The sequence below is a fragment of the Sycon ciliatum genome, chromosome 1, assembly GCF_964019385.1.
Source record: "Sycon ciliatum chromosome 1, ocSycCili1.1, whole genome shotgun sequence".
NCBI classification, from domain to species: Eukaryota; Metazoa; Porifera; class Calcarea; order Leucosolenida; family Sycettidae; genus Sycon; species Sycon ciliatum.
This window is the reverse complement of record NC_088643.1, coordinates 75,930,398-75,957,588: the sequence shown is the minus strand read 5'-3', so window position 1 is coordinate 75,957,588 and position 27,191 is coordinate 75,930,398. Positions and strand designations below refer to the sequence as shown.

At 48.1% G+C, this 27,191-nt stretch overlaps 1 protein-coding gene across 1 annotated transcript in view; it reads right to left on the bottom strand.

Moving 5' to 3' along the window:
• Window positions 1-27,096, bottom strand: part of LOC135805496 (coiled-coil domain-containing protein 146-like) — a 32,412-nt gene extending 5,316 nt beyond the window's left edge. The window contains exons 1-28 of the mRNA XM_065319536.1: window positions 26,263-27,096; window positions 25,729-25,811; window positions 24,857-24,908; window positions 23,726-23,821; window positions 23,282-23,343; window positions 22,980-23,037; window positions 21,995-22,060; window positions 21,053-21,130; window positions 20,787-20,819; window positions 20,300-20,373; window positions 17,450-17,507; window positions 16,053-16,148; window positions 15,806-15,879; window positions 15,367-15,465; window positions 14,994-15,081; window positions 14,494-14,589; window positions 13,925-14,050; window positions 13,364-13,408; window positions 9,819-9,907; window positions 8,060-8,141; window positions 7,511-7,593; window positions 6,487-6,607; window positions 6,087-6,146; window positions 3,879-3,922; window positions 3,301-3,365; window positions 2,876-2,946; window positions 2,176-2,268; window positions 1,658-1,783 (exon numbers count right to left, since the gene is read on the bottom strand). Of these exons, the coding sequence (XP_065175608.1) occupies window positions 1,658-1,783; window positions 2,176-2,268; window positions 2,876-2,946; window positions 3,301-3,365; window positions 3,879-3,922; window positions 6,087-6,146; window positions 6,487-6,607; window positions 7,511-7,593; window positions 8,060-8,141; window positions 9,819-9,907; window positions 13,364-13,408; window positions 13,925-14,050; window positions 14,494-14,589; window positions 14,994-15,081; window positions 15,367-15,465; window positions 15,806-15,879; window positions 16,053-16,148; window positions 17,450-17,507; window positions 20,300-20,373; window positions 20,787-20,819; window positions 21,053-21,130; window positions 21,995-22,060; window positions 22,980-23,037; window positions 23,282-23,343; window positions 23,726-23,821; window positions 24,857-24,908; window positions 25,729-25,811; window positions 26,263-26,457 (2,313 nt within the window). The 5' untranslated portion in view covers window positions 26,458-27,096. The remainder of the gene's footprint in view (window positions 1-1,657; window positions 1,784-2,175; window positions 2,269-2,875; window positions 2,947-3,300; window positions 3,366-3,878; window positions 3,923-6,086; window positions 6,147-6,486; window positions 6,608-7,510; window positions 7,594-8,059; window positions 8,142-9,818; window positions 9,908-13,363; window positions 13,409-13,924; window positions 14,051-14,493; window positions 14,590-14,993; window positions 15,082-15,366; window positions 15,466-15,805; window positions 15,880-16,052; window positions 16,149-17,449; window positions 17,508-20,299; window positions 20,374-20,786; window positions 20,820-21,052; window positions 21,131-21,994; window positions 22,061-22,979; window positions 23,038-23,281; window positions 23,344-23,725; window positions 23,822-24,856; window positions 24,909-25,728; window positions 25,812-26,262) is intronic.
• Window positions 27,097-27,191: the final 95 nt, after the last annotated feature.

Genomic DNA, 27,191 nt, shown 5'->3' with positions numbered 1-27,191 from the left:
ATTGTGGACACAAGCGACGATCGAGTCCACCAACTAAACCAGATTTTGAACAGTCAGACGTGCACAATCTAGCACAAAACTGACAAAGAGTACTGAGATATTCCACGGCATGAAAGTCAGCTTGAGCACTGCTCGATAGCGCCAACAAAGTAGGATGCGTTTGTTATATTACTATGGATTGACGATAGTGATGTGATCATGTCACATAACGTTATGTTATACAGTTTTAGTGTAAAATGTCTGTTGCGTGTTGCAAATGGTGTTACGCTACAGGATATTTATGGTCTTGAAAGACTGTTCTGGGTTTGGAAATGCGTTCGGAAAAGTTCTTGGGACTTCTGTGCACACCCTGCGGCAGCATGTAAACCCAGCCATGGTATCCATGGTATCCATGGTATCCATGGTATCCATGGTATCCATGTTGAGCAGAGAACATGAGACTGTGAACTTGGACCTCTAGGCACTAAACGCTCCAACGGAGAAGTTCAGGGCTCACAGTTGCGTAGAAAAGCGTCGATTAGATGGGGGCGGTGCACGTGCTCCAAAATGCCAGCTTGGCCAATCAGCAGTCAGCATTTCGTCGCATTTTTGCTCGAAGTAGGGGGTGTTTGAAGGAGTTAGCAGCACTTCAGCCAGGTTCTACGAAGCTGGGACTTGGCCCAGGCACAGATGACAGGTGTTCCAAAAGATTTACCGAAACAAATTTTCATTACTCACACGGGTATGCCAGAGCATATGCGTAAACTTCGTGAGATATAGCACAGCATTCGAAAGGAGTATCCAAAAACGTCTCGGTAAATTTCTTTGCCAGGGTCTCCTGAAAATTTTGAGCCATAGATTGTCCAAATCGACCAAGGGGGAGATGCTCTGTACTAATTTTAGTAACCCCGAGTCCCAGCGGCGCGCAACCGCTTGCGCGAAAATGTGTGAAGATCAAACAACAAGAAAAACGCATGCATGCAGCAGAACAGCAACGCCGTCGAAGAGAAAATCATTGTGCACAGATTGTTCAGTGTTCTCTCCTCAGTTCGCCCGCGGCGTTGGTTGCTGTGCTTTCATTCTCGCTGGAGTTCTTGTGGCAGCGCATTTCGCCATCATGGAGGAACTGGCACCCTGGGAAACTTGGTCTTCAGTGGCCCTCGACAAACGCCCGGTGGATTTGCTGGTCCCGTTCACCTCCATCCGATCACCAGCTCCGTGTGGTATCATCATGTTCTCGGCGTTACCTGCCTGGCGAGCTCTGACTCGTTTGTTTGTCTTCTTACCTGTGGAATCATCACGATCGCTCATTGTAGGATCAGCTCTTGGTCGAACATGGCATGTTGTTTTTATTGGGACTAGCACAGGTTGCGTTTCGCCTTCTCCTCCAAAATATCGCGAACATCGGCTCTAAAACTACGAGAACAGTACACATGGTACAAGTACAACTCTGGTTCTTTCTCTTTTCTGTTCTGTTTTGGATGCGTGGGATGTACACGATCGGTACTCTCCCGGGGTCACGCGACTCACGTGCACCAAACCCGCCCTCGCACGACGCTTTTGTCGATCCTGCATACCTGCTGTGAGCCCTGAAGTTTAAAAAAATCATTCCGCTACATCGTGGATCATGTGTGTAACACAACCACGAAGAAATTGGTTGCACAGTACATGCACGCACCTCCGTCTCTCGCTCCACCAATGTGCTCATTTCCAGGTCCTTCCCGCCAAGGTGCACAACACGCTCACAGTCAGCACTCTGTACTGTTTTCTCGAGCCGCGCCGTTTCGTCTCTGAGTTGGGCCAGCTGCAGCAACAGAAGAAAAACACCGTTCCCATCATTAAAAAACAACAGATTGCCATGATGTGGATGACTTCTTCAATTCATTGCTGTTGTATCCTGAATACAGTCAATATCCTTACCCTGATGTACCACTAAAAACCGTGTTGGGACCCGTAGCACAATACATACTACAACATTAAATAAAGAATTCAAACATTCAACATCTGAGGGTGCACATCCAGTGGATTTGCAGATTTGCGTGCTTCTCTTGCGGCGGGTGTACACATGCTACATGGTACTACAACGTCCCAAGCAATCTATCCAGTGCTCGGCATTCACCTGGGGCTTGACTCTAATGAAGGCAACATGCTATTCAATCGCTACAAGTATGGCCGAAGAGAGGGTCAGATTCTCACCTTGATTTGGCTGATGACTAGCTCGTCATCTAGCTCCCTTCGATTGGGCGCCGTTGATTTGAGGGCTGCCAGCGCCCGCTGCTCCTCAGCCAGCTGTCAAAATCACAGGACGTACATGGGCATTTGTTGGGCATCTGCGGACAGTCTTAATAGGAATTTTACAGCTCTGTTCTCAGGTTGATATCTGTTGTATGTGAAGAAGTGAAGGTCACAATCGCTGTAGTATGCTTAGAATAGGGTGCCACAACAGAACATTCAGTAATAGAGTGTGGCCACTGCACTTTCACTGCAATCAGGAAATCATTTCGAGCAGTGTTGATATGATTATTGACATACTGACATACTGTATGACTGTGCTTTGTGTCGGCTGATCACCGGCTAGGACACATGCTGCCAAAGCCACGTTTGGATAAGAAGGACGTTAGATATGAAGTATGTTATCTGGTCCCCAAGGCGGCACATTTCATTAGAGTTTCACTGTACATCACACTGGCAAATGATAAAACGAGGCAAGCTCACCGTAAGTCCGTACCCTATTCTAGACTCCTACGATTTGCTACTTTGATACAGCAGAAATGTATGTTGCGAATCTCCTAGCCAAACCATTGCTGGTACGACATTGTGTGGACAATCAATCTGTGGTGACTATGCTACTCGAATGTCAGCCAACGGGCATGCAATCATCGCCTAGTGTTCTTACCTCGACTTTCAAAAAGCGAATCTCCTCTTCTCTTTCATTCATGGCAATATTCGCCTCCCGTGTCATTTTGTCTGCAATACAAACGAGAGGAAAGGAAAAAAAGGAGTTTCATCACAAACTCTTCTCACCAAAGCACTTAGCAAAGTCGCATTCCCCCTCCCAACAACCATACACAGTGTAAATTATGCTCTAGTTTTAGAACTGAGAAGTGCAACACACAAAGATAGTAGTATAGTATAGTATAGTATTTATTCATATTTCTCTAGGGCAGTCCCCACAGACCTATGGTCTCCTTACGGGGTACCCTAGCCAATCTAGGATTGCGATACGAAATTGACTTGGTGAAGCAGCAAGGCGGACCGATGCCGGAAAGTAGTCTAACATTATGATCTGCGGTACAAACCAGAGTAGATCTACTAGCCTACCGTGCAAGTTCTGCTTCTGCAGGAACACTGTCAAGTCTTCGTCGGCGGCAACGATGCAAATGCCCCTGGTGCGAAGAGAAAGCAGCAGAGTTGAAAATAGCAACACAGTGATACACAGGACGGAGGCTAGGAATAGGAACTACTGTACATGTCTTAGCACAGTGTGTAAGGCAGAGAGGTATTAGCACAGTGTGTAAGGCGTGAGTAGGGACACAACATACAGTTGAATTCGACAACACACGGCAAAGCCTCCCGTGAACGAACCGCTTGGCACCAGATGGATCTATCCTCGTCAATGGTCAATGGGGAGTTCCAATTTAGCGAAGAGTGTGAGAGTGAGACCATGAGTATCTTATGCAGATGTGTATGTGAAAGAGAAAAGTAGACATAGGCAGGAGAGGAGAGAGACAACGAGAGAGAGAGAGAGAGAGAGAGAGAGAGAGAGAGAGAGAGAGAGAGAGAGAGAGAGAGAGAGAGAACAGAAACAGAAACACAGACAGGCAGACCAACATACAAACAGACAGACAGACCGACAGACAGATAGCCAGACAGATAGCCAGACAGGCTAGTGTACTCACCGGTCGTCTCTGTTTTGCAACGCATCCTCATACTTGTCTCGAACCTACATGTAGTATGCAGCAAATACAACAAGGAGAACATCAGACACAAATCAAATACAACAAGGAGAACATCAGACACAAATCAAATACAACAAGCAGAACATCAGACACAAATCAAATACAACAAGCAGAACATCAGACACAAATCAAATACAACAAGGAGAACATCAGACACAAATCAAATACAACAAGGAGAACATCAGACACAAATCAAATACAACAAGGAGAACATCAGACACAAATCAAATACAACAAGGAGAACATCAGACACAAATCAAATACAACAAGGAGAATATCAGACACAAATCAAATACAACAAGGAGAATATCAGACACAAATCAAATACAACAAGGAGAACATCAGACACAAATCAAATACAACAAGGAGAACGTCAGACACAAATCAAATCCATATGCAGCACAGTAAACATTTGGGTTAAACATGAACAACGGCTACATTGCTTTACGCACCTATTCTTTGATTTTGCTTTAATGCTGACAAATGGCGCATCGAAGCCTCGTCAAGCTAACACCATTAGACTCGGCGTTCCGAAGACTACATACAGGTTTGGAAAAATTGAGACAGCCCTTGACAGCCAGCACCCTAGGTAAATCACCATAATTTCAGGAACCTGGACGGACGGTGGATGAACCTCGCATGATAATTTCAGAAACCTGGACGGACGGTGGATGAACCTCGCATGATAATTTCAGAAACCTGGACGGACGGTGGGTGAACCTCACATGATAATTTCAGAAACCTGGACGGACGGTGGATGAACCTCACATGATAATTTCAGAAACCTGGACGGACGGTGGATGAACCTCGCATGATAATTTCAGAAACCTGGACGGACGGTGGATGAACCTCGCATGATAATTTCAGAAACCTGGACGGACGGTGGATGAACCTCGCATGATAATTTCAGAAACCTGGACGGACGGTGGATGAACCTCGCATGATAATTTCAGAAACCTGGACGGACGGTGGATGAACCTCGCATGATAATTTCAGAAACCTGGACGGACGGTGGATGAACCTCGCATGATAATTTCAGAAACCTGGACGGACGGTGGATGAACCTCGCATGATAATTTCAGGAGCCTGGACGGACGGTGGATGAACCTCGCATGATAATTTCAGGAACCAAGCATGCACACCGTGTAAACAGTGAATCAAATGTGTTCATCCTGCAGATTGTCTATTGCAAAATGTGTGACAGCATCGGTTGGTTGGCCGTGGTTACAATAGCAATGGCGTGCGCGGAGGGTAATGAGTCGGCCTCTATCATCTCCTCCGCGGACAACAAATAGATACGACTTCAGGCCGCTATCGAGTTTGTAATGCCCAAATAGATGACACCGCCGGGTAGCCAGCCCTTTCGCAGGCGAGCCCTAGTGAAAGCCTGTAACTGGATCGCTTTGCAATCAGTGGCGGCAACCCCAGCTACTTCGTCAAGGCCCATCACAAGGCAGCTGTCAGGAGCATCGGGGGCCTGCCACCACTGCGGCCAAATCAGGCATAATGTCAAGTTTTGCCCAAAAAGAAACAGACAAAGCTAAGTTACTAAATGATGTGGTCGGTATGGATATTGGCGTTGACGTTGCTGTGGATTCTTCTGTTGGAGATGTTGCTGACATCAATGAGAACATGATTAGAGAAATACTTCAATTTATTTGTGACATTGCCAAACACACTACAGTACGTTGTAATTTGGCTGGAGATTGGTGCGTCGTAACAAGGTTCTGAAATTGGTCGCCAAGGCTATTTTCCGCTTCAGCCCACGACAATCTGCACTCATGTCCTGGATTTCTGATGTAGAGCTTGTGGCATTCCGTGCTCTTATCAATTCACACCAGTTGTTCGACACCAGCCCCTGTATAGCCCAACTCAAACACTTGCGTTCGGCTGTGCCTGCGTATGCGTGTGAGGAAAGATGTTAAAATTGCAGTTAACTGTGGGAAATATTCCTTCCACTTCCAACCTAGTACCATGATGTGATGGGCTATAAAAACGAGTTGGTAAATGACATACAGTAATACGTTTCTCGGCAGTAACGAATCTAGCGTTCAGTACATTGCCACCACAACAATGGTTACACAGAAATAGTGTATAGTCTTGTAAAAGCACACGACTGGAGCGCTATCAGCTAACACATAGACTTACTGAACGCATCTCATTCTCAGCTCTTGTCAATGCCCGTGATGTGTTGCCTATTTGAACAGTCTGTTATCAATCCAAATGGCACACATGGCGCACATGGAAAACACACATACACACACACACACACACACACACACACACACACACACACACACACACACACACGCATACACACGCACATACACACACACACACACACGTAAACACACGTGCACACAAGAAGAAGAGTTGAGATTCTTACTCCGGACACAACATGGAATAACACTCATCCACAAAATATCCCCTAGTATCAGATTCTGTTTAGCTAATGCCCCATCCCATCCCTATTTCTGCAGCTCAATAGCACTTATGGCAGCGTACATGTGCAGAAGAAAATGTTAGTTTCCAAATGGCAGCACCATACCTGCTCATCACAACGCATGACTGCCAACCGAAGCTTAGTACGCGCTTGGGATACGTCTTGTTTCAGGACATCGCGAGCATTTACATCACTGCTGTACTGCAGACTGGATTGCTGCAGCAACCTAGGCGGTTAGACAGTGGATAACATAGAGCAAACAACAACTTAGGTGATCAGGCAGTGAGCAATATAGAGCAAACAATCCACGTGACCAGGCAGTGAACAACGTAGAGCAAACACTCCACGTGATCAGGCAGTGAGCCATATAGAGCCAGGAACTTAGGTGATCAGGCAGTGAGCAATATAGAGCAAGGAACTTAGGTGATCAGGCAGTGGACATCACAGACTGACAGAGCAAACAAACCACGTGATCACCGGTCAGGCAGCGGACAATATAGAGCAGGCAATGCCCAGTTACACGACTGATACACTCTGACATACTTCCGCTGACATACATGTACTAGCACTCTTGCGACATACTCATGTCATAGCTCTATCGCAAATCTGGGCAAAGGTGTATAGTCTTTATACACACTCAGGCTAATGGCTCATGTGCACAGCACCATTTTCCATTGCCAACAGCTTCGAGGCCGTGGCCACCATACTTTTTTATTGTGTTTGACTATCGCAATAACACAGAGCCAGACTCAAGTTCTGGTCTGTGTATGTGGGTGTGGATTGGAATCCCACCTCAGACACCAAGTACAAGTAATGTGTTCGACTATCGCAACAACACAAACGAAGACACACACACACGTGCACGCACCCTCCCCCCCCCCCCCCCCCTTGATCAGCATTGATTGTTTAGACTTGTTAACTCTTTTTTTCTGCCATGTGATCCTTCTTATCTTCCCTCATGATAGATGCCCCATCCCTCGCACCTCGTGTTCCTTAGGACACTCCATGTGATGGTCATCCATTTGCCTTTGGACAATCCTTGAAATAAAAAGTCAATGTCAATCAAAAAGAGCACGTTTGAGTACCACTAGCACAAAGATTGACATATAGACGAAGCCACAGCGCTTACCTATTTTTGTTCTCAATCTCGGTCTGTAAGACTTCTCGGATACCAACGTGCAGCCTGGCCTTGTCCAGAAGTTCACCTCTTTTCTGAAAACAGAGCGAACAGCAATGAAGCAGACCGCGGTTGCATGTTTACATCATTAACAACACACACACGCACACACACACACACACACACACACGTGCGCACACACACACACACACACACACACACACGAGAGCACGATTAGTCCACGGGCAAGCATGGCTGTGCGGTCCCAACCAGCTTTCTACAAACAGTAAAACCTGTCAAGGCGACCACTCGGATAAGGCGTCCACCTGCCCAAGAAGACCACTGAAACCAGGATCAAGGGATTCTATTTCCAGTCAAAGGACCCTGGACAAGGAGACCACCTGGTTACAGAGACATTTTGAAGGTCCCTTGAGCGGTCGTCTTAGATAGATTTCACTGTACTCAATACTCACATATCAGTGCATCTACTATGGTCAACAGCATCACGTCACTGCAAAGACTTAGCACAGCAGGAAGTGCAATAATTTCATGCATACTTACTCGTTGGGATAGCGCCGTCAGTTGTGCCAGCTTGGCTCTCTCGGCCTTCAGTGCATCATGAAGGTAACGGAAGTCTTTGTGCCTGTAGCAAGTGTAAACAAACGTGTACACACACAGACACACACAGACACACACAGACACGCACAGACACAGAAGGACAAAAAGACAAAAAGGACTTTGGATCTGCCAGGTTTGTTCGTTCAAGGTCTCCAGCTTCTGCGGTGATGGTATGAGAGCTACAAGTCCAGGTGCTACAAGTACAAGTACAAGTACAAGCAGTACTAGCACAATTCTGTATGTGAATGACTGCGAGGACGCCATGCCTGCTGGTGCGGAATGGCCACCACCCCAGTGCAGGCCTGTGCACTACAGCACTGTCGGGCGCCGAAGAACTGGGAGTCAGGGTTCTAGCCTAGCCCGTTCCTATGTTTAGCGAACACAGCGGTCTCGTTCTTATTCGATGTTACAGTCTTACACGTACATTTATGCAGAGTTATACGTCTGAGTGTACATTATAGTGTACATTACGGTTTCCGTTCTTTATATCTGCAAAAATCCAGCAAGACCATTCTTAAAAATCGGTGAAATTCTAGCCTGGCCGTTCTTCGGTGCCCGACAGTAAGTTACTGTATGGCGATTGTTGTTCTGATATCCTGGCAGGGGCTAGCTCTCTCCAATCTTTCAATCAAAAAACAGATCATGTATTCGTACTTCCTCCGCGTCATCGAAATTGTCGCAGTTTGAATAGTGACTTGTCACTTGTTACTGACAACTCCATAAACTAAGCCATTTAAAACTTATTACACAGTATGATAGTCTGAAGACTAGAGTAACGTTCCAGGACAATTGGACTGAGAGTTTTCATGCAGAGATGAAGTCCTCATCGTCGCTGATGTCAATGGACGCAAAAATATCGTTCCGAAATATTTCAAGGAAGGTTGAAAGTTGGTCGCGCCTCATCTCAAACGCTTTGACTTTCTCCACAGGACAAGAGCTGCTATGCTTGTCGTCTGCTAGCTCTGGATGATTTCTACTTCACCACCAACGAAGCCTAGTAAGAATACACGATCGTTGCGAGGTCGGTTGATTACCGTCGGCGGAATCACCTCGGAATCACCTCGATCTTGAAATGAACTTTTTTTAGCCGTGGCATGCCCACAGCTCATGCAGGTAAGTGTAGTATCACGTCCAGCGCGCCCTCTTTTTCAGCATCACTGGTATACCATGGTACGGCACCTGCGCGTGCATCACTAGCATTACGTGTAGAGTCTACACGGCTCTTGCAGGTACAATCATGTACTAGTACTGAGTGTCTCAGCCAGAGCGACACATTTTATCGCTGTTGCAGGCATTTAGTTCGCCGACCCCTCGATGTTTCTCCAAGCGCTGCCACTTGTTCCACGAAGTCATTCTCACCCCAGCTAAGGTAAAACAGTGATGGGGCTTGAGTGAATGGCCATAAGCACGAGAAATGTGCAGGCTGCAACGCCTGACTGATCTCAGCGAGTCGAAATTACCAGCGCAGCGACATCAGCGAAGAAATTGCGTCTAGTTCAAAAATTCCAGCTTCCAATAACAGAAAATAGAACTTTGCCGTCACCCTATACTGATGACTATCTCCTATGTCCGATTCCTTGCCTCTGGTACGAGTGCTGGTGAGTAAATACCGCGTTTTACACCAAAAGTCAAACTGCGACAATTTCGATGACGCGGAGGAAGTACTAGATTGTGACACTGGTCAGACGGGCTGCTCACTAACTTTTTCACAGCTCTCCTCGAGTACTTCTCCAAGTCCTTCACCTCACTAGTCAACAGAGCCAACCGGTTCCTCATGCCCATGATCCTCAGCTGTAACAAACACAACACACACACACACACACACACACACACACACACGCACATGCAGGCACACACACACACACACACACACACACACACACACACACACACACACACACACACACGCACCCAGATTAGACGGAGTATGGGAGAGCAAACTTCAAATATCTCTCAGCACACTGCACAAGTGAACGGCACACTCCATGCTGGGGCCAGACTGGGGCTTTCCCTGAGACATGGTCCAAGCACAATGGGCAGCCAGATTAACAGTGAAAGCCCCAGTCTGCTTGAGTAGGGATGTCAGCGAACGCACTGCGCGGGCCTCTGCGCATGCATTGCGTCATCGATTTTTTTAAACGTGATCGCGGCCGACAGAGAAAACATGGCCGCGGTCTGTTTGCACCGCTGGGAGTCGTAAAATTACTGTTCTTCTGTCCCCGCGACCATTCAAATCATACGCGATACTCGAGGACCCACGTACTCACCACGTTCTCCCCGGTCGATTTCTCTGAAAGTTTGCACATCGTGAAACACCAGTATGAAAGGTGTTCAGGCCAATTTTCAAGGAATTTCCCTGGTTGGATGGTTCCAAAATCGGACTTGCATTTCTCGCTCGCGGCCATTTCTTGCGCGATGGAAGCGCCCTGCCCTGGTGAGTAACCAGCTTCGCGCTTGGTAGAGAGTTGTTGCAATCAGCTCCCTGATGTCTTCGCTGCCATTGTCAGAAGCGATGGACCATGAATTTGTTTGAGAGTCTCTGGATGCTACTATTCCTCAGCCTAGTTTTCAGCCATTCCGTGCATCTTCTTCGCACGATTTATTTCGCAAAAAAATGAAAGTGTTCATGAGTTTTCTTGTCGGCCGCACGTAGATGGGCCAGGCTGACCTGCGCAGATGGGCTGCGCAGTGCGTTCGCTGATATCCCTAGCTTGAGCTATGTCACAGCGGAAGCCCCATTCTGCTTGAGCCATTTCACAGGGGAAGCCCCAGTCTGGCTGTTCATTGTGCTTCGCCCATGTCACGGGAAACCCAGAAGCCAGAATCAGGGAGGTTTACAAACAAAAGGGGTCGGTATGACACCATGACCTGGTGGCTGCATACGGACAGCATTCAGTTGCATGCAAGTGTCATTTTGTTCTCGCTTGTTTCACACAGTGTGCACGCTGGCTGTACTGCATGGCACCCATACACATGTACGTACAATTTTACACCTTTGGAATGCCACATGCAGAACGACTTAGTATGTGTGTTCGGTTATCCGGTTCCCTTGCCTATCCGGATATTTTCGTGGAATGCGGATGTGTGCGGTTAAGCGAGGTCTGACTACATGACATTGTATATCTGCCTCGGTTCTTGTTGTGATCCCGTTCCATTACCCATAAATGGATCACACAATCTATATATCATTCTATGTACTCTGTACTCTCACTAGTCGATCGATGTACCCGATCCGTTCCTGGATCAGTTACCTATGCATTCCCGTACTGTGTACATATACGCATCATGACAGTTTATCTTTATCTTTCCTTCTTCTTGTAAATAAACCTCAGTCGTTGTCTGGAGCTGTTGAGTGGGGTCTTGTGTTTGACGTGGGGACAAACCCAAACGTTACATGGTGTCAGAAGTTTGATAGCAGAAATGTCTTCTGCAAAGTTCCCACTTCCCGGCGCTTTCGACTTCTCAGCACCAGAAGCATGGCAAAGCTGGAAAGCCAGGTTCGAATTCGCTCCTTGTCCAAACTGGACGAGTCAGACGAGCCACGCCAGGTGGATATGCTTGTTTATTCCATGGGTCCCGAGGCCGACCCGATCTTCGAGTCTTTGAACCTGACGGTGGAGGACAGGAAGAAAATTGTGTCTGTCCTTTCAGCATTCGACAAGTATTTTCGCCCTGGCGTGAACGTGATCCACCAGAAGACTCTTTTCGAGCACTATATGCAGTCCCCAGGTGAAACTGTTGAACCGTACGTCCGCCGACTACGAGCCGCAGCCAAGTACTGTGCATTAGATAAACCTGATGAGAGAATCCGAGACCGATTTGTAGCTCACATGACGAACAGAGAAGTTTCCAAACAGCTACAGCTCGAGGATCACAACTCACTGGACTTGGAAACAGCCGTGAGTCTTGCGTGGAAAACGGAATCCGTGAATGCTGAAGTCGCCCAGCAATCCTCCATGGACGGGTACCTCGGCAAGCAAGCTGCTGCAGCTACAATTAGTCGCACTGGAGGCCATGGACAGCGCTCCTCGCCTGCATCCAGCAAGTCGTCTGGGCCAGGGTCTAGTAAGACATCGTATCAACTGTCGACAAGTGGAAACTTTCGGAAGTGCTTGTGGTGTGATTCGTCAAAGGATCACAAGGCAAACCGCGATGAATACCCAGCGAAGTCAAAGACATGCTTGACTTGCCAGAAGACAGGCCACTTCGCGTCAGTTTGTCGTAGTAGGTCCAATGGTTTTGGACGCGCTGCTGCACATGCTGCGTCGACGACAGGACACGACGAAGACCCAGCACACTTTCTGGGAGCAGCCTCAACTCAAAGTTCCAGTGCTGGCGCACCCTGGACTGTGCAGCTCCGTGTGTGCGTCACGCAGACGTCAAGTTCAAGATCGACACAGGCGCAGACCTGAATATCTTGACCCGTGATTGTTTCAACACACTGCCAGAACGACCAACACTCAGTCCCACCAAGTCTCATGTCACCGGAGCAGATGGCAAGAAAGCTTGACATTGATGGCGAGTTCAGTACTGAGGCTACCCTGCATAGTGTCTCATACTCGATCACACTACTGGTCATTGCCACTGGTGGAGTCAACTTGCTAAGCCGCCAAACCTCGCAGAGAATGGGTCTAGTCCAGCGAGGCCACATTGGTGTATCAAGTGCTAGCCCTGCCCTTGGTTGCATGGTCGGCGACCCGGTAAAGATTGAGCTTCGCCCCGATGCAAAGCCGCACAACTACGCCAACGCACGTAGGATGCCCATCCATATCTGCGTCAAGGTCCGTCGTCAGCTGGAATGGATGGAAACTGAGGGGGTGTTCACGAAGGTGGAACAGCCGACAGACTGGTGCACCAATGGTCCCGATGTTGAAGCCAAATGGCAATGTCCGAGTGCGTGTGCATCTGAAAAAGCTCAACGCGAGTGTCAAACGGGAGCACTTTCCGTTGCCAACTGTGGACGACACGCTGGCAAAGCTTAATGGGTCAACCATCTTCTCCACACTCGACACCGTGTCTGGTTTCTGGCAAATTCCCCTGTCGGAAGAAACCTCCATGTTCACCACGTTCATCACTCTATTCAGTCGGTTCAAGTTCGAACGCCTGCCGTTCGGAATCACCAGTGCTCCGGAGATTGCTTGAACAGTTCGAATCTTAACCAGTTTGAACAGTCGATTTGCGTTGGGTATCAGCGACGATCTAAAGGGAAGATGGGCAAGTGTTGTCCCAGACTGCCACTATACTCACATTTCTCGTTTCTATAGACCTAATGCTCTCATCACGGTCCTTTTCCTGCACAAGAACAAAGGTAATAAGTCACATACATGTACACACACACACACACACACACACATATGCACGCACACACACACACACACAGACGCACACAGACGCACACACACACACACACACACACACACACACACACACACACACACACACACACACACACACACACACACACACACACACACACACACACCAATAAGGAAATTTTCCAGCAGCTGGATTTCCTAGTGGCACGGGTTAAAACCCGGTCACCCAATCTCTCACGGAAATAACAAACAAGATAACACTGAGTTGTGTAGCATAGTCAATATCTACTAATTCCTGATCTTCCAGTAACTTATATATTGACTGGATGTATACACACTACACTGTACAATGATACGGCTAGGGCGCTAGCGAAGATATATTGAATTATATTACCAATCCTCCCAGTAACTGCTGCAGGATTGTTGTGGCATGTGTGAAGTTTGTAGGGGGGGGGGGGGGGGCAGCAGGTGACAATGTCGCCTTCACACTCACCAGTTGTGTATGCCTGGCATTAGTCTGCTGCACATCTTTCTTGATCATCTCCAGGAGATCCTTCATTGCAGCTTCCTTCTGCTGCAGCCTCCTCACCTCCTCTTTCTGTTCTTGACTGAACAAACCCTGTGGAAAAGATTGTTCAGAACACACCAGCAGGTCACACACACTCACACACGCTGTAGCAGCCAGACCTACACAGGGGCGTACGCAGGGTTCTTCAGAGGCGGGGGGGGGTTACATCGGCATGGGGAGGGGATTAAAAAAATTCCGGCATGCCCACAATAAAGGAGAATACAGCAGCAAGTACTATGTACCTATAGTATAGGTAGTGAATGGAATAGCACCCAGTGAGTACGGCCACATAGCATCGATCCAGCATAAATGCATATTCAACTGAAGCCATAGGTAGAAAAGAGTAGTCTGATTCAGACACCAGTCTGGTACATATCTGTACGCAGAATTGCCATGACTGAGGCATGAGTTGACCAGTGCGAACAATCCTCCGAATGTCGGCGAAACGGCAAAGAACAATGGGTGGGTACAGAAACTTTTCAAAGCATGCATACTTCTTTTGTGGCGGCATCAAACGCTGCCTTCTGTTCTTTCTGCAGGCGCTGGTACTGCTGAGCTCGATTCTCAAGCTCTTGCGTGGCTTCTTGTACCTGGGCAGGGCAGAGGAAAGAATAAATACAAGGCAGAACAAGAGCCAGCAACAGTCATACATCTATTTTCAAAGCCACAGCACAACGTGACGGGTTGGTTCAGGTGTGTGTTTGTTTGTTTGTTTTGAGTTCACCAGATACACAGGCATTTCTACCTTCTTGTCTTAACCATGCGGCTAGACTCTCAATAAAAGACGAAGACAGGTGTCCTTAGTACAACTGTTCCATGCACGTCATAGAACTAGCTTGGCAAGCACAGCAGCACACATACACACCCACAGCAGCAGCAGCAGCACGTCACACCGGTACCATCCGTCAGGGTACACTCTGCGACACACACACACACGCACGCGCGCGCGCGCGCCCGCACGCACACACAGCAGCAGCACATCGCAGGAACTAACCTGCTGCACTGCTTTCATCTTGGCCGTGTAGAGTAGTTTGAGTGCATCTTGGCCATTGTTTCTCTGCATATGCCTCAGCTTCAAAGCCCTGCACGGAACACATTCAGGAGTGCATCACGATAACATGATACACAATTCAACCAGGAAGACTGACTTGAGCAAGAAAGGAACAAGAACTAAGTGGATGATTTTACATCGTGATGACTTATTTATTTGTTCAGGGTGTGTGTGTGTGGGCGGGGGGGGGGAGGAGGAGGAGGAGGAGGAGGAGGAGGAGGAGGAGGAGGAGGAGGAGGAGGAGGAGGAGGAGGAGGAGGAGGAGGAGGAGGAGGGGTGACAAGACCATGTCTTTCCTCCTGTCGAAAGAACCTACTTGAGTTGCGTTTCCTTTTCCTTGCCAAGGCGGGCAGTCTCCTCAAAGATGCGCTGCTTGGACTCCTCGATCTGCTTTAGATTCATGTCATGCGTCAGCCTGCAATCAAACAGGACAAAGCCAAAGCCGAGATAGAACATTAGAAATAGAAACAGAACACGAAAAGGCTGAAACGAGGAGGGGACCCAGGCAAAAGTGAATCGCCATACACCGGCTTATTGGCACAAGAACAATCCCCATCTCCAATTCACACGAATGTTTGTTCACCTATATTTTGCCCTTTTTCTGCGTTTTTTCTCTTTTCTCCCTTTCTCTTCTGGTATCGTGTCTAAAGTGTCTAACATTGGGCATGGCCCAAGCGAAGGCTAGGCTCACGCCGATGCCAATGCGAAAGGGCTGATGATGATGATGATTCACATCGATTCACATCCCAGCTTACTTTTCGCCTGTCAAGATGACCTCCTCTTCTTTGGCAGTCTCCAGTGCCTTTGCAATTCTCTCAAATTCCTTTTGCTGCGGCACAAATCAGACAAAGGAGGATAAAGACAATCAGGAGCCTGGAGTAAAGTGACGGTTGTACAAAGCCATAGCCAGTACTTTCCTTCCTAGAATCCTCATAACTGTCTTCACTGATTCCAGGAGGAAATATAGCCACAGCAAAGTCACCAGATGCAAGACAAGCTTACAGATTCGACAAAGTGTTGTCCGCTCTCCTTGTGTAACTTCTGCAAGTGCTCCTGCTGCCGAGTGATTTTGTCCAGCTTGGCCGACCATTTGGAGTTCTGGGAAATTGCACCGCAGCAACACACGATGCACATGCACGTACAATATTCACACATACATGCGTGCACACACACACACACACACACACACGCACGCACGCACGCACGCACACACACACGCACACACACACACACACACACACACACACGCACACACGTGCAAGCACACAGTTACACACACATATGCACACGATTGCACAACTCTATCTCCAGTGCACGATAACGAGTGCACAACATCAGGCTTCAATGGGAGTTTCAGCCGCACAACTAAGCAGTTCTTCACCATAGCCCACTGTCCACTGATGGAGTTTTGGTATGCTTCAGTTCAAACAATAATGGAAAGCTCACCCAAGCTACTTGCAAGCTTGCATTGTTTTTTGAAGTTGAAATTGAAATTGACGATAAAGAGGTGACATGCCACTATACCACTCATCACTGCCCCATACCTGACCAGTGACCACCACCCCGGCCAAAGGTCCAAAGGTTGGACTACTATAGGAACATAATGATGTAGTACATTGCCCCTATGCGGAGTATAGTGTACACAGTGGATTTTGAACCTGTCACGTGACACAGTGCACTGCAGCACTCTTCAGGTCATGCTATTGCACCAGCACATGACGTGTTTGTACAAGGAGACATCACAAGCGCTCGCTTGCCAGTCTCCCACCAAATACAAAGCAAATGAATCATTGATGATGTCATTCTGATAAGCTCTACTAGTACAGGTGGAATCCTGATAATTCGAATATGGCTTAATTCGAACATACCGCTTAATTAGAAGTTTTTCCAGGATCGATTTCTGTCAATACGATTCCCACCTTAAAAAATTCTGATAATTCGAACCTCTAAACCGGACATGTACGATTAATTCGAAGTTCCACGGATTCCACTTACATAGAAAATGTGTGGGATTTGTGCTGATAATTCGAAGTTAGCAAAGTGTAATTCGAAGTTCACTGTACACTGTACTGATCAGTTCAGTTTGCTTGAGCAGGCTGTGCCGGTCAGTTCAATATCCGTGAAATCTGTGTCTAAGGTCCATAGCACAACTCTGCGTGACCCTGAGAGCATTTTGACATACATATTGTGGGGTCATGTTTGGATAATTAGAATGTCTGGATAATTAGAAGTTTTTCCTGGCATGTGGATGTTCGAATTATCAGGATTCCACCTGTACACGTATACTTTGGTAACCATGGTAGCAGTATCACTATTAGTCTCCAGCTAGGTCATCACATCAAGCATAGGAAGTACAGGAAGTACAGGAAGTATGTGATGCAGCAAAGAATAAGCACTACCTCGGCCAACACATCTTTCTGCTCTCCTCGCATTGCTTCCGATCTTCTCTCCAAATCCCTAAACACACATAGTAGTGAAGTGGCGCACATGTACACAGAAATACATACACACACAAACATGCATGTACTCCATCTCACACATACACACACGCGCGCACATGCACACACACACACACACACACACACACACACACACACACACGCACATATACACAAATGCACGTGTATGCACACACTCACACGCACGCACACGCACACACACACACACACACGCATGCGTACACACACACACACACACATACACACAACATGAAAATCAACAACAACCTTTGTGATTCAGCAGCATTCTGCAATGAATGGGTCATGCAGCACTGGCTGCTTGGGGATTGAAAGCAGAAAGATGTTGTTTTTCTGCTGTCATTGTGTGAGTTATTTGCGTTGCGATCTGGCACTCATTGTACGGACCGCTAGACGAGAGGCTAAAACACTGACATGCTAGCGCTGCCCGCTGCGATCACTCGCTCTCGCTACCGCACTCTCTCTTCTCTGGCGGAGCTTATTACCCCTACCTGCCGTACTGCTACATCTTCTACAGATTTAGTGCAGCTATGCCAGAACTTCATAGGGCACTCTACTACATTACTGGCTCACTATGATCTAGCTAAAGCAATAATCCTGCAGATAAATGTAGATGCCTCAGCAATTGGCTTAGTACTTCGATGTACATGTGGTGTGCCCAGTTTGCATATCGTGTATGTTTCCCTTGCTTCCCTACAGGCAGTCTTCACACCAGCTTTGCAGGCGAACATGTTCCACCATATCGTGGACATACAGCATACTCTTATATCAGCCATGCAAATGGATAACAGTGCATACATGTGGGTGTGTGTGTGTGTCGCGCGCATGCCTGCAGACCGTGCTCCCGTCCAGATTTTGTTTGGAAGGTTGAGTGGTCGTCGCCCTCCTCGTGGTCCCCGACGGCGCTGGAAAGACGTTGTCCAAAGAGACATGAAGGCAGCTGGCGTGGATTCCTGGTTTCAGAATGCCCAAGACCGGCAGAACTGGAGGATGTTCCTTGCTGAGCCACCACCGTACACAGATGATTCGCCACCTTTGCGCTGCTTGCTGTGTGCCAGAGACTTCCGCCGCCGTAACGACATGCCCCGACACAAGTGCATTGCCCAGCGGAAGTTGCCTGTGTCACAACAGAAGGGTGCCAGGCAATGTATGAAGTGCATGCGGTGGTTGAGGAGTGCTGGAGGACTGGCTGTGCATCGTTGTCCTGTGTCCACGGATGTCCCCACTGTATCTATTCGCCATGAATCTGACTCTTTTCGATGTGATGTTTGTCGCCGCTCTTTCCGCTCCCGTTCTGGTTTGAGCCGTCATCACTGTGACCGTGCGAAACGGATGTCACGTGCAGCCAGGAACAACTGCCGTCATGAATACGAGCATTGCGAAAGACGGTTCTCAAGGCCACAGGACTTGCAACGCCATGCCAAATATTGTTGACTTTGCGATTTCTCTCTCTTCTCTTCTCTCTTCTTGTCGTTGTCTCCCGCTTCTGGGAGCGGCGTGGCCCGATAGGGTAGCTGTACATAGTAGTAGTAGTAGTAGTAGTAGTAGTAGTAGTAGTAGTGTGTGTGTGTGTGTGTGTGTGTGCATGTGTGTGCACGTGTGTGTGTCTATGTGTACGTACATGTATGCGTGTGTGTGTGTGCGTACATGTATGTGTGTGCGTGTGTGTGCGTGTGTGCGCAGGTCTGAAGCTGCCACATCTCTCCAACGACGCTTGGGTCCATGGCGGAGCCGCGTGTTAGTGCCCTCCGCAAACAGGATCTGCTTTGGCAACCTGGTGTTGTCCATCCTTGCGAGGTGACCAAGCCATCGCAGGCGATTCGCACGAATGGCCTTCTCCAGCGAGGCTGGCATGCCGCTGCACTTCGCCAGGTCTTCACTTGACAGGTGTTCTTGCCACTGCTGGTCTCGGGTAACACTCAGGATCGTGCGAACACACTGTCGATGGAATGTGTCCAACCTGCGCAGGAGGGGTGCCTTCAGCGTCCATGTCTCAGAACCATACAGCAGCACTGTAAGGACCACGGCCTGGTAGACCTGACGTCGGATTCCAAGCGATAGACCCGAGTTCCGGAAAAATGGTTGGAGGAGGCTACCAAACGCCCTCGATGCCTTGGCGAGACGAGTTGTGACTTCGGCATCCAGCTCTCCATCGTCGCTGATCGTACTGCCGAGGTAGGTAAAATTGCTGACCACGCCGATCACGTCACCAGCACTCCCAGGCACCGCAATATCAGCACGGATGACACTCGGACCGACCGCCAAGAACTTCGTCTTCTGCACACTAACAGTCAGGCCCCAGCCTGACGCACACTGCGTAAATTCCTTCACCATCGTCTCCATGTGCTCGTACGAAGTGGTATACAGGGCAGCATCAGCCGCAAATAGCTACTCCGAGAGATGTGGCAGCTTCAGACCTGCGTGCGACCGGTATCCCGGAGGCGCAATGGTACCACCTTGCTCAGGACCGGAGGGACTGGCGCGAGCGTAGCCGTCGGAAGCCACCAAGCCAGCCCCAACCAAGAGTGTTCGTCTGTGTCTGCGGCCGCGACTTTCGCCGTCCGAATGATTTATCCCGACACAAGAACTACTGCCTCGCCTAATAGCTATCATCGCCTTCGGCGATGGGCTTTCCAAAGGTCCAAAGGTGTGTGTGTGTGTGTGTGTGTGTGTGTGTGTGTGTGTGTGTGTGTGTGTGTGTGTGTGTGTGTGTGTGTGTGTGTGTGTGTGTGTGTGTGTGTGTGTGTGTGTGTGTGCGTGCGTGGTACATACTTCTGTTCTTTCTGCAATGCTGCAATCTGACGTTGTATACTGGTGTGTTCAGAGCGGGCTTTCATTAGCGCATCCTACCAAACACAACAACAGCAGCAACAACCAGTACTGGGAAATAAAAGAACGAGACAAGAAAGGCAAAGAAACTGTAATCATCCCTCCAGTATAAACTATAAAGACAAGTGTGACTCAGGTATACTGTTCTTCAGACTCCTGGGATCAGAAGAAACCATTGTGCAACAGTACTTTGGACTATTGGAGAGAGAGAGAGAGAGAGAGAGAGAGAGAGAGAGAGAGAGAGAGAGAGAGAGAGAGAGAGAGAGAGAGAGAGAGAGAGAGAGAGAGAGAGAGAGAGAGAGAAAGAGAGAGAGAGAGAGAGAGAGAGAGAGAGAGAGAGAGAGAGAGAGAGAGAGAGAGAGAGAGAGAGAGAGAGAGAGAGAGAGAGAGAGAGAGAGAGCACCCATGTATGTACTATTCAATTTCATACCTTGACTTCAACCTGAGAATAGAGAGCTTTTTCCTACATGTAGAAAGAGAAGAAGCATACAAGACCACATGCTGAATCAGAATAACACATTTAGCCGAAATTGTTATACCAAGAAGTCGTCCCAATTTGCAGCCCACGCCAAAACATGGGGGCAGACAAGAGCTGCTATGGCCATTGTATTGCCAGTACTTCGAATTATATGTACATACACTAGTGTATATACATACACCAGTATGTGTTGGACATCCGTACATTCACGTACTTACCGCTGATGCTCTGGATGTTTCGATTGCCTTTTGATTTTTGGTCAACTCCTCTCTGAGAGTAGCAACACTCTCTCGTTCCTGCACGGCAACAAACCAACAACACATAAGAAGTTATATAATATCTATACCGTAAAGTACCGCGAGAGCGCCCACCTTGATTTCACAGCCAGGGAAAGGAAAATCGTTTGGTAGAGTGCAATGAAGTTTGTACAATGTGAAAGCCTTAGTGTACTAAGGTGACACTCAGCAGATTTTTGTGTGGAGCTCGTGTCCGCTCCAAGGTAAACTGAGTACGGATTGACTGCATAACATGCAAAGTGTGTACAAGGCTCGTGTCGTATGACCTACAGACAGGACACCACCTCCAAAATACGACCACGAAAGGACGAGGTGCTGGGGTACTCTCGTGGTACATGTACTGGCAGCCGCTGGCTGATAACCCATGCTTGCCTGCGAAAAGTTCACGTGATTGTTGCTGTATTCAAGGAAGAAACCTTGGTTACAGTAACCGACAAACACGTGCAGTATTGGCAAACCATGGTTAGCGAAACATTTATCAGAACGTGATCTGGCTCGCTTGGAGTAATGTTTCATTAGGCTGGGCGTACTTCTTAGCTACTGCAGCACAGCGTGCATGCACATGCCTTTTAAAGCTAGGAATTTATTACATGAAAAGAACAATAGAGTTTCACACAATATGGGGTGACCGTCATCATTTCGGGCATGATATAGCACTTTGGAGCGATGTTCAGAATTCACACTCCATGTTGCTTTCTGTGTGCTATTTGCAGTAGCAATACAAACACGCGCTGACACACGTATATACACATGCATGCGTGCACAGACACACAGACACACACACACACAGATACACACACACACACACAAACACGTATGGATGATTGCACACATGCACACACACACACAAACACTGAATCTCACCTTGTCTAGCTCAGTCTTCAGGCTACTTGTCTCCAGAGTTAGCGTATTCCGTCGAGCCCTCACTTCCTGTGCACAAGCCATGCAAACAGAGAGAAGGGTAGAACAGGACAATGAGAGAGACTGCGAGAGAGAGAGAGAGAGAGAGAGAGAGAGAGAGAGAGAGAGAGAGAGAGAGAGAGAGAGAGAGAGAGAGAGAGAGAGAGAGAGACTGCAAGAGACTACACGTGAAGAAGCAGAACACTGTGGCCAAGGAGTGTATTCTTCACAAAGTCCCATGTTGACAGAAAGGTGCAGCAAGTGTTACACCGACTGGTGTTTAAGAGACATGTATAAGGCGCTGTGCGACTCAGCACTGAGCACGACGGTGACAGAGCTGCCTGAGGCCCTGCAGCTGACGTGACTGGCAGGACAGGACCTGTTGGTAAGACTACTCTGGGACTGTGGGAGCCATGGAGCACAAACATTCGATCCAGTGATTACCCAACTCTAACACCTTCATCCAGTGTGACAATCTCCCTACTCTAACACCTTCATCCAGTGTGACGATCTCCCTACTCTAACACCTTCATCCAGTGTGACGATCTCCCTACGTTGGAAATGGTCAACAACACACGTGTACCCATAGAGCATGTTGCCAAGCAGGTCTTCGAAAGTGCAGGCAAGCATCCATAGAACATTGAAGCCAAACCAGGCTTTACATCCTCGACCCGACCCATACTACAATCCCAGCACAAACCTCAGAAGGTGAAGGCAACAGGATAACAGACAACAGCTCAACACCTTGACAAGTACTTACCAGTACGTTGCTGAGCAAAGCTCGATAAAGCGGCAGTAAATTTCCATTATTTTCAAGTCTCATGTTTGGCACGGTACACAGCCGTCGCCGCAAGACAGAATTTCCATTACAAGCAAGACCTTCCACTACAAGCAAGATCTGCCCAGGCTAACAGGAAAGTAAGAAGGGTATTGCACGCAATATTCCCACCTGCGGATCGGGCATTCGTTCCACTTCTTTCCTCATGTCGTCCACAGCTAATTTCTCCCTGGAAAAAAGGACACAAAGAAAATGGATTCCATGCAGTCGTGCTCCCATTCAATTCCTCCACGTCTCCAATCCTACAGTTTTCTCATTACTCTAGTTTCAGGGCAGCGGTATTCAGTTCCAAGTCCAAGTACATGTAGCAAATTCACAAAATTATGGGTAGGGGAGGGGAGAGAAATTACGATGACGATGATGGGGGGTGTTATGTCCCATCCTAGTCTACAAACAGCATTGTGCAAGCATACTTCTCCATGTTTTCCTCCAGCGTTTCTATCCGCTCCTCCGTCATCTTCAGTGTATTTCGGTGCTGCAGCAGACCAGAATGAAGGATTGAGATGGAAAAAAGAAATTTCACTGAAGAGCTACAACGCCGCTACTACAAGTGAGGTATTCATTGAGAGATCCACCCTGGCCCCATAGAGCTGCCCGACAGCATGAAGAAACAGCAGCTTACAGCAGCTTAAGTCCACGTGGGCACGAAGGACAAAATTGTAGTCAGCTAGCAGAGACCGTACTACTAAATTACACATGGTACTTTAACAGTATGTGCTACAGTACAACATCAGCTCTGTTGTGACACACATGCATAGAATCCAGTCTTTAAAATACTGCACATTCACTGAATGCCACTGGGCTAAAGAGTCAGCTACAACAACACCACCGGAGATGTCAACATACAGCGACTATACCTTTAATAGGAGCTGACGCAGTTGCCCAGCCTCCGATGTGTCCTCCGCAGGCAGGCACTCAACACCAGACAGCTGTGCCTCTGTAGATGTAAGGTTCTACAGACACAATACAGAGGAACACACGCACATGCACACACATACACACATACACACACATGCGTACACACGTGCGCACACACACACACACACACACACACACACACACACACACACACACACACACACAGCAACAGCACCCTTTTAATTATGGCAATACATAGTGGAACCGGCAACGGGATATCTCAGAATCCGAGAAAACGTCTAGGCAGCGCCACCTCTCCACATCTTCTCCGTTCGCCATCACCAGCAAACTAGAAATAGTTGGCAATCATACTAATACTTAAACTTACTAACACAACGAGAGATGAAGTCCGCACAGCCCGCACCCTATAGGTCTGAGATGATTGTGTGTACAACTGTACACTATAAGCTGGCTACATCAACTTGCCCCAGGAGTCATTGTATCTAGGAAGACCACACGGGCGAGTGGACTGTAAAGCGATGTGGGCTTTGTTTCTAGGCTGCCCGTTCCAGTCGCATGGACTTTTCAGGCAGAGACGATGTATGCACGCCCACATATGGCATCGCTGGTCTGGGCTGCGTTTGAGGACGGCAGGTCACATCCGAGATCGCGACATTAAGTAGAACACGGATCACATAGAACTTTCAGTACTGTGACATCATCACAATTCCTTCGATGCTATGGCTCCCTGACAGCACTGCAGAATCATGAGGACCAGGGGCTCGTCATGACGACGGCCTATCAAGGTCTGTGTTACTCCAGCAGTTGCTCTTGTACAGTGTACTGTAAACCGCCCAGTATCCGCGTCACTAAATTTTCGCGATTCCTTAGAACCAGCAAGTTTGCGATGGCAAAAGTTCGCGAAGCACCGGAGCCACCTACATACAACCACTGTCGAAGCTTGACTTCACGTTGGTTAATTTTCGCGTTACGCTCTTCTCACAAAAATAGCGAACATTAGTCCGTCGCGAATAATACGCAGTTTACAGTTTACGAACAAAACACCAGTAGTCCATGTTATGTATGCAAGTACCTGGAGAAAGTACAACTACCTACACATGTATACGTACATGTGTCAGCTGTTTCGCCTTCTCCATAAGATCCAGCTCAGACTTCCTCGTTCTACAAAACAAATACGAACACACGCACACGCGCGCATGCACACACACGCACATGCACACACACACACACACACTACTACTACTACTACTATGTACAGCTACCCTATCGGGCCACGCCGCTCCCAGAAGCGGGAGACAACGACAAGAAGAGAGAAGAGAAGAGAGAGAAATCGCAAAGTCAACAATATTTGGCATGGCGTTGCAAGTCCTGTGGCCTTGAGAACCGTCTTTCGCAATGCTCGCATTCATGACGGCAGTTGTTCCTGGCTGCACGTGACATCCGTTTCGCACGGTCACAGTGATGACGGCTCAAACCAGAACGAGAGCGGAAAGAGCGGCGACAAACATCACATCGCAAAGAGTCAGATTCATGGCGAATGGATACAGTGGGGACATCCGTGGACACAGGACAGCGATGCACAGCCACACACACACACACACACACACACACACACACACACACACACGCACACAGACACGCACGCGCATCCCCCCCCCCCCACACACACACGCGCGCACACGCACACACACGCACACACACACACACACACACACACATACACACACACACACACAAATAATAATAACACAGGTATCGCGCTGACTGCTCACATCCTTAGACCATGGTCATCAGCCACATGAAGCCAAAGCAGGATTCTGGCCAAGCGACCGCTGTCCCTTGCCACTAGTAGTGAGTGAGTGCACGTGCAAGTGGATAATTATCTATCTTTTTAGACTCTGTTTCTTGACTCATTGTATGACTGAGAAGATTTTCCCTTCAGGATTCAATAAGTTGCGTGATATGCCAAGACAGCACGTACCGCATCAGAACATCGACTAGCTGCGTGAAGGAATCCTTGAAACAAGCAAGCTGCTTTCCGGATATTGAGCCATCGGCAAAGCGCTGATATCAAAAGAAACACAAAACAGAATAGGCATAGCCATAGCTTTGCTTTAAACGGTGCAAGTGCAAATATAGAACAAGCTGAAGACTCTACCCTGTCTCTTCCAATCTTGCTGTCTATTGATGGCGGGTGTATGGCGGGTGTATGGCGGGTGTATGGCGGGTGTTGCAGGAAGACCTAGTCACTGTACTGCTACGTTTCCGATGCCAACAACATGCTATATCGTGCAGAAAGTCACCCCCAGTGACCATACCCCAGCCTTCCCCGCTATGCCCCTGACTACTATACTGTCTGGTTAGTAGTACTAGCGACCATCTCTCCACTCCAGTACCGAGTCCCCTACGCTGAGCACACACTAATAGAAAATCAAGCAACAGCAGCAACAGCAGCAGCAGCAGCAGCAGCAGCAGCAGCAGTGGAAACATCAGATAAGAGTCGATACCTACTCACCTCCTCAAGCACCTGCAGTGCTGAGCGCATCTCCGCCTCGTCCACAGGTAGCTGCTTATCCACTTTCTCCGGTGAGCCCTCATCATCTTCATCAGCGCTGCCCGATTCCAGTACAGGACTTGTGGAAGCTTCTTCCTCACTGTCATCCTCCACCAACTCCATATCAGGAGACGAATCACCTCTCTGATCGCTCATTGCACTTGTTCCCAAGTCAATCCCGACCAAACCTTGCTTGCTGGCAATGTTGCTCTGTGCACGGTGTGAGCTGTACACTTATTTCTACGCTCACTCTCTCTCTGTTGTTGTCGCACTGAACTATGCTACAATGCTGTTTGAAACACTGGATAGTCAGCTACATGTATATGGAGATATACGCCTCACACCCACTGTAACACTCTTGTGTTGCAAGTCTAGCATACAACACACAATGTCGTAGATCATCAATCATAGAGTCGTGCTAGTAATCATGGACAACTTTGGACTGTTGCGAAGCTTACTGCGGACTCCCGGTAATCACGAGTAATTTTCAGCCAGAGACCTGGACCGGGTTGCCAAAACACTACACTTCAATCACTTGGGGATCCACGTCCATTCGACGACTGAGTTGTGCTGATTTCACACAAACCTCAGCAAAATACCGTCCTCCCTGGTATGACTATACCAACGTAGTACAACAGCAACCATGACCGTTTTAGCAACAAGTTTAGATCCACAGCTTGAAGCCTTGGGAGCTGGGGCCTACCGGTAACAAGAAGGAAGCACCAAGTAATTAGTTACTTTTGAGACGCAACATCGCCAGCAGGATTTTGTCCTGTCTTCACCAAGATTCAAGAATGGCACGATTCAAGGAAATGTTTTGTATGTCACTATGACTATGTGTAGTCTGGTACATGATACGCTTGTTTCAAGCGTCCTAGAAACCCACCTGT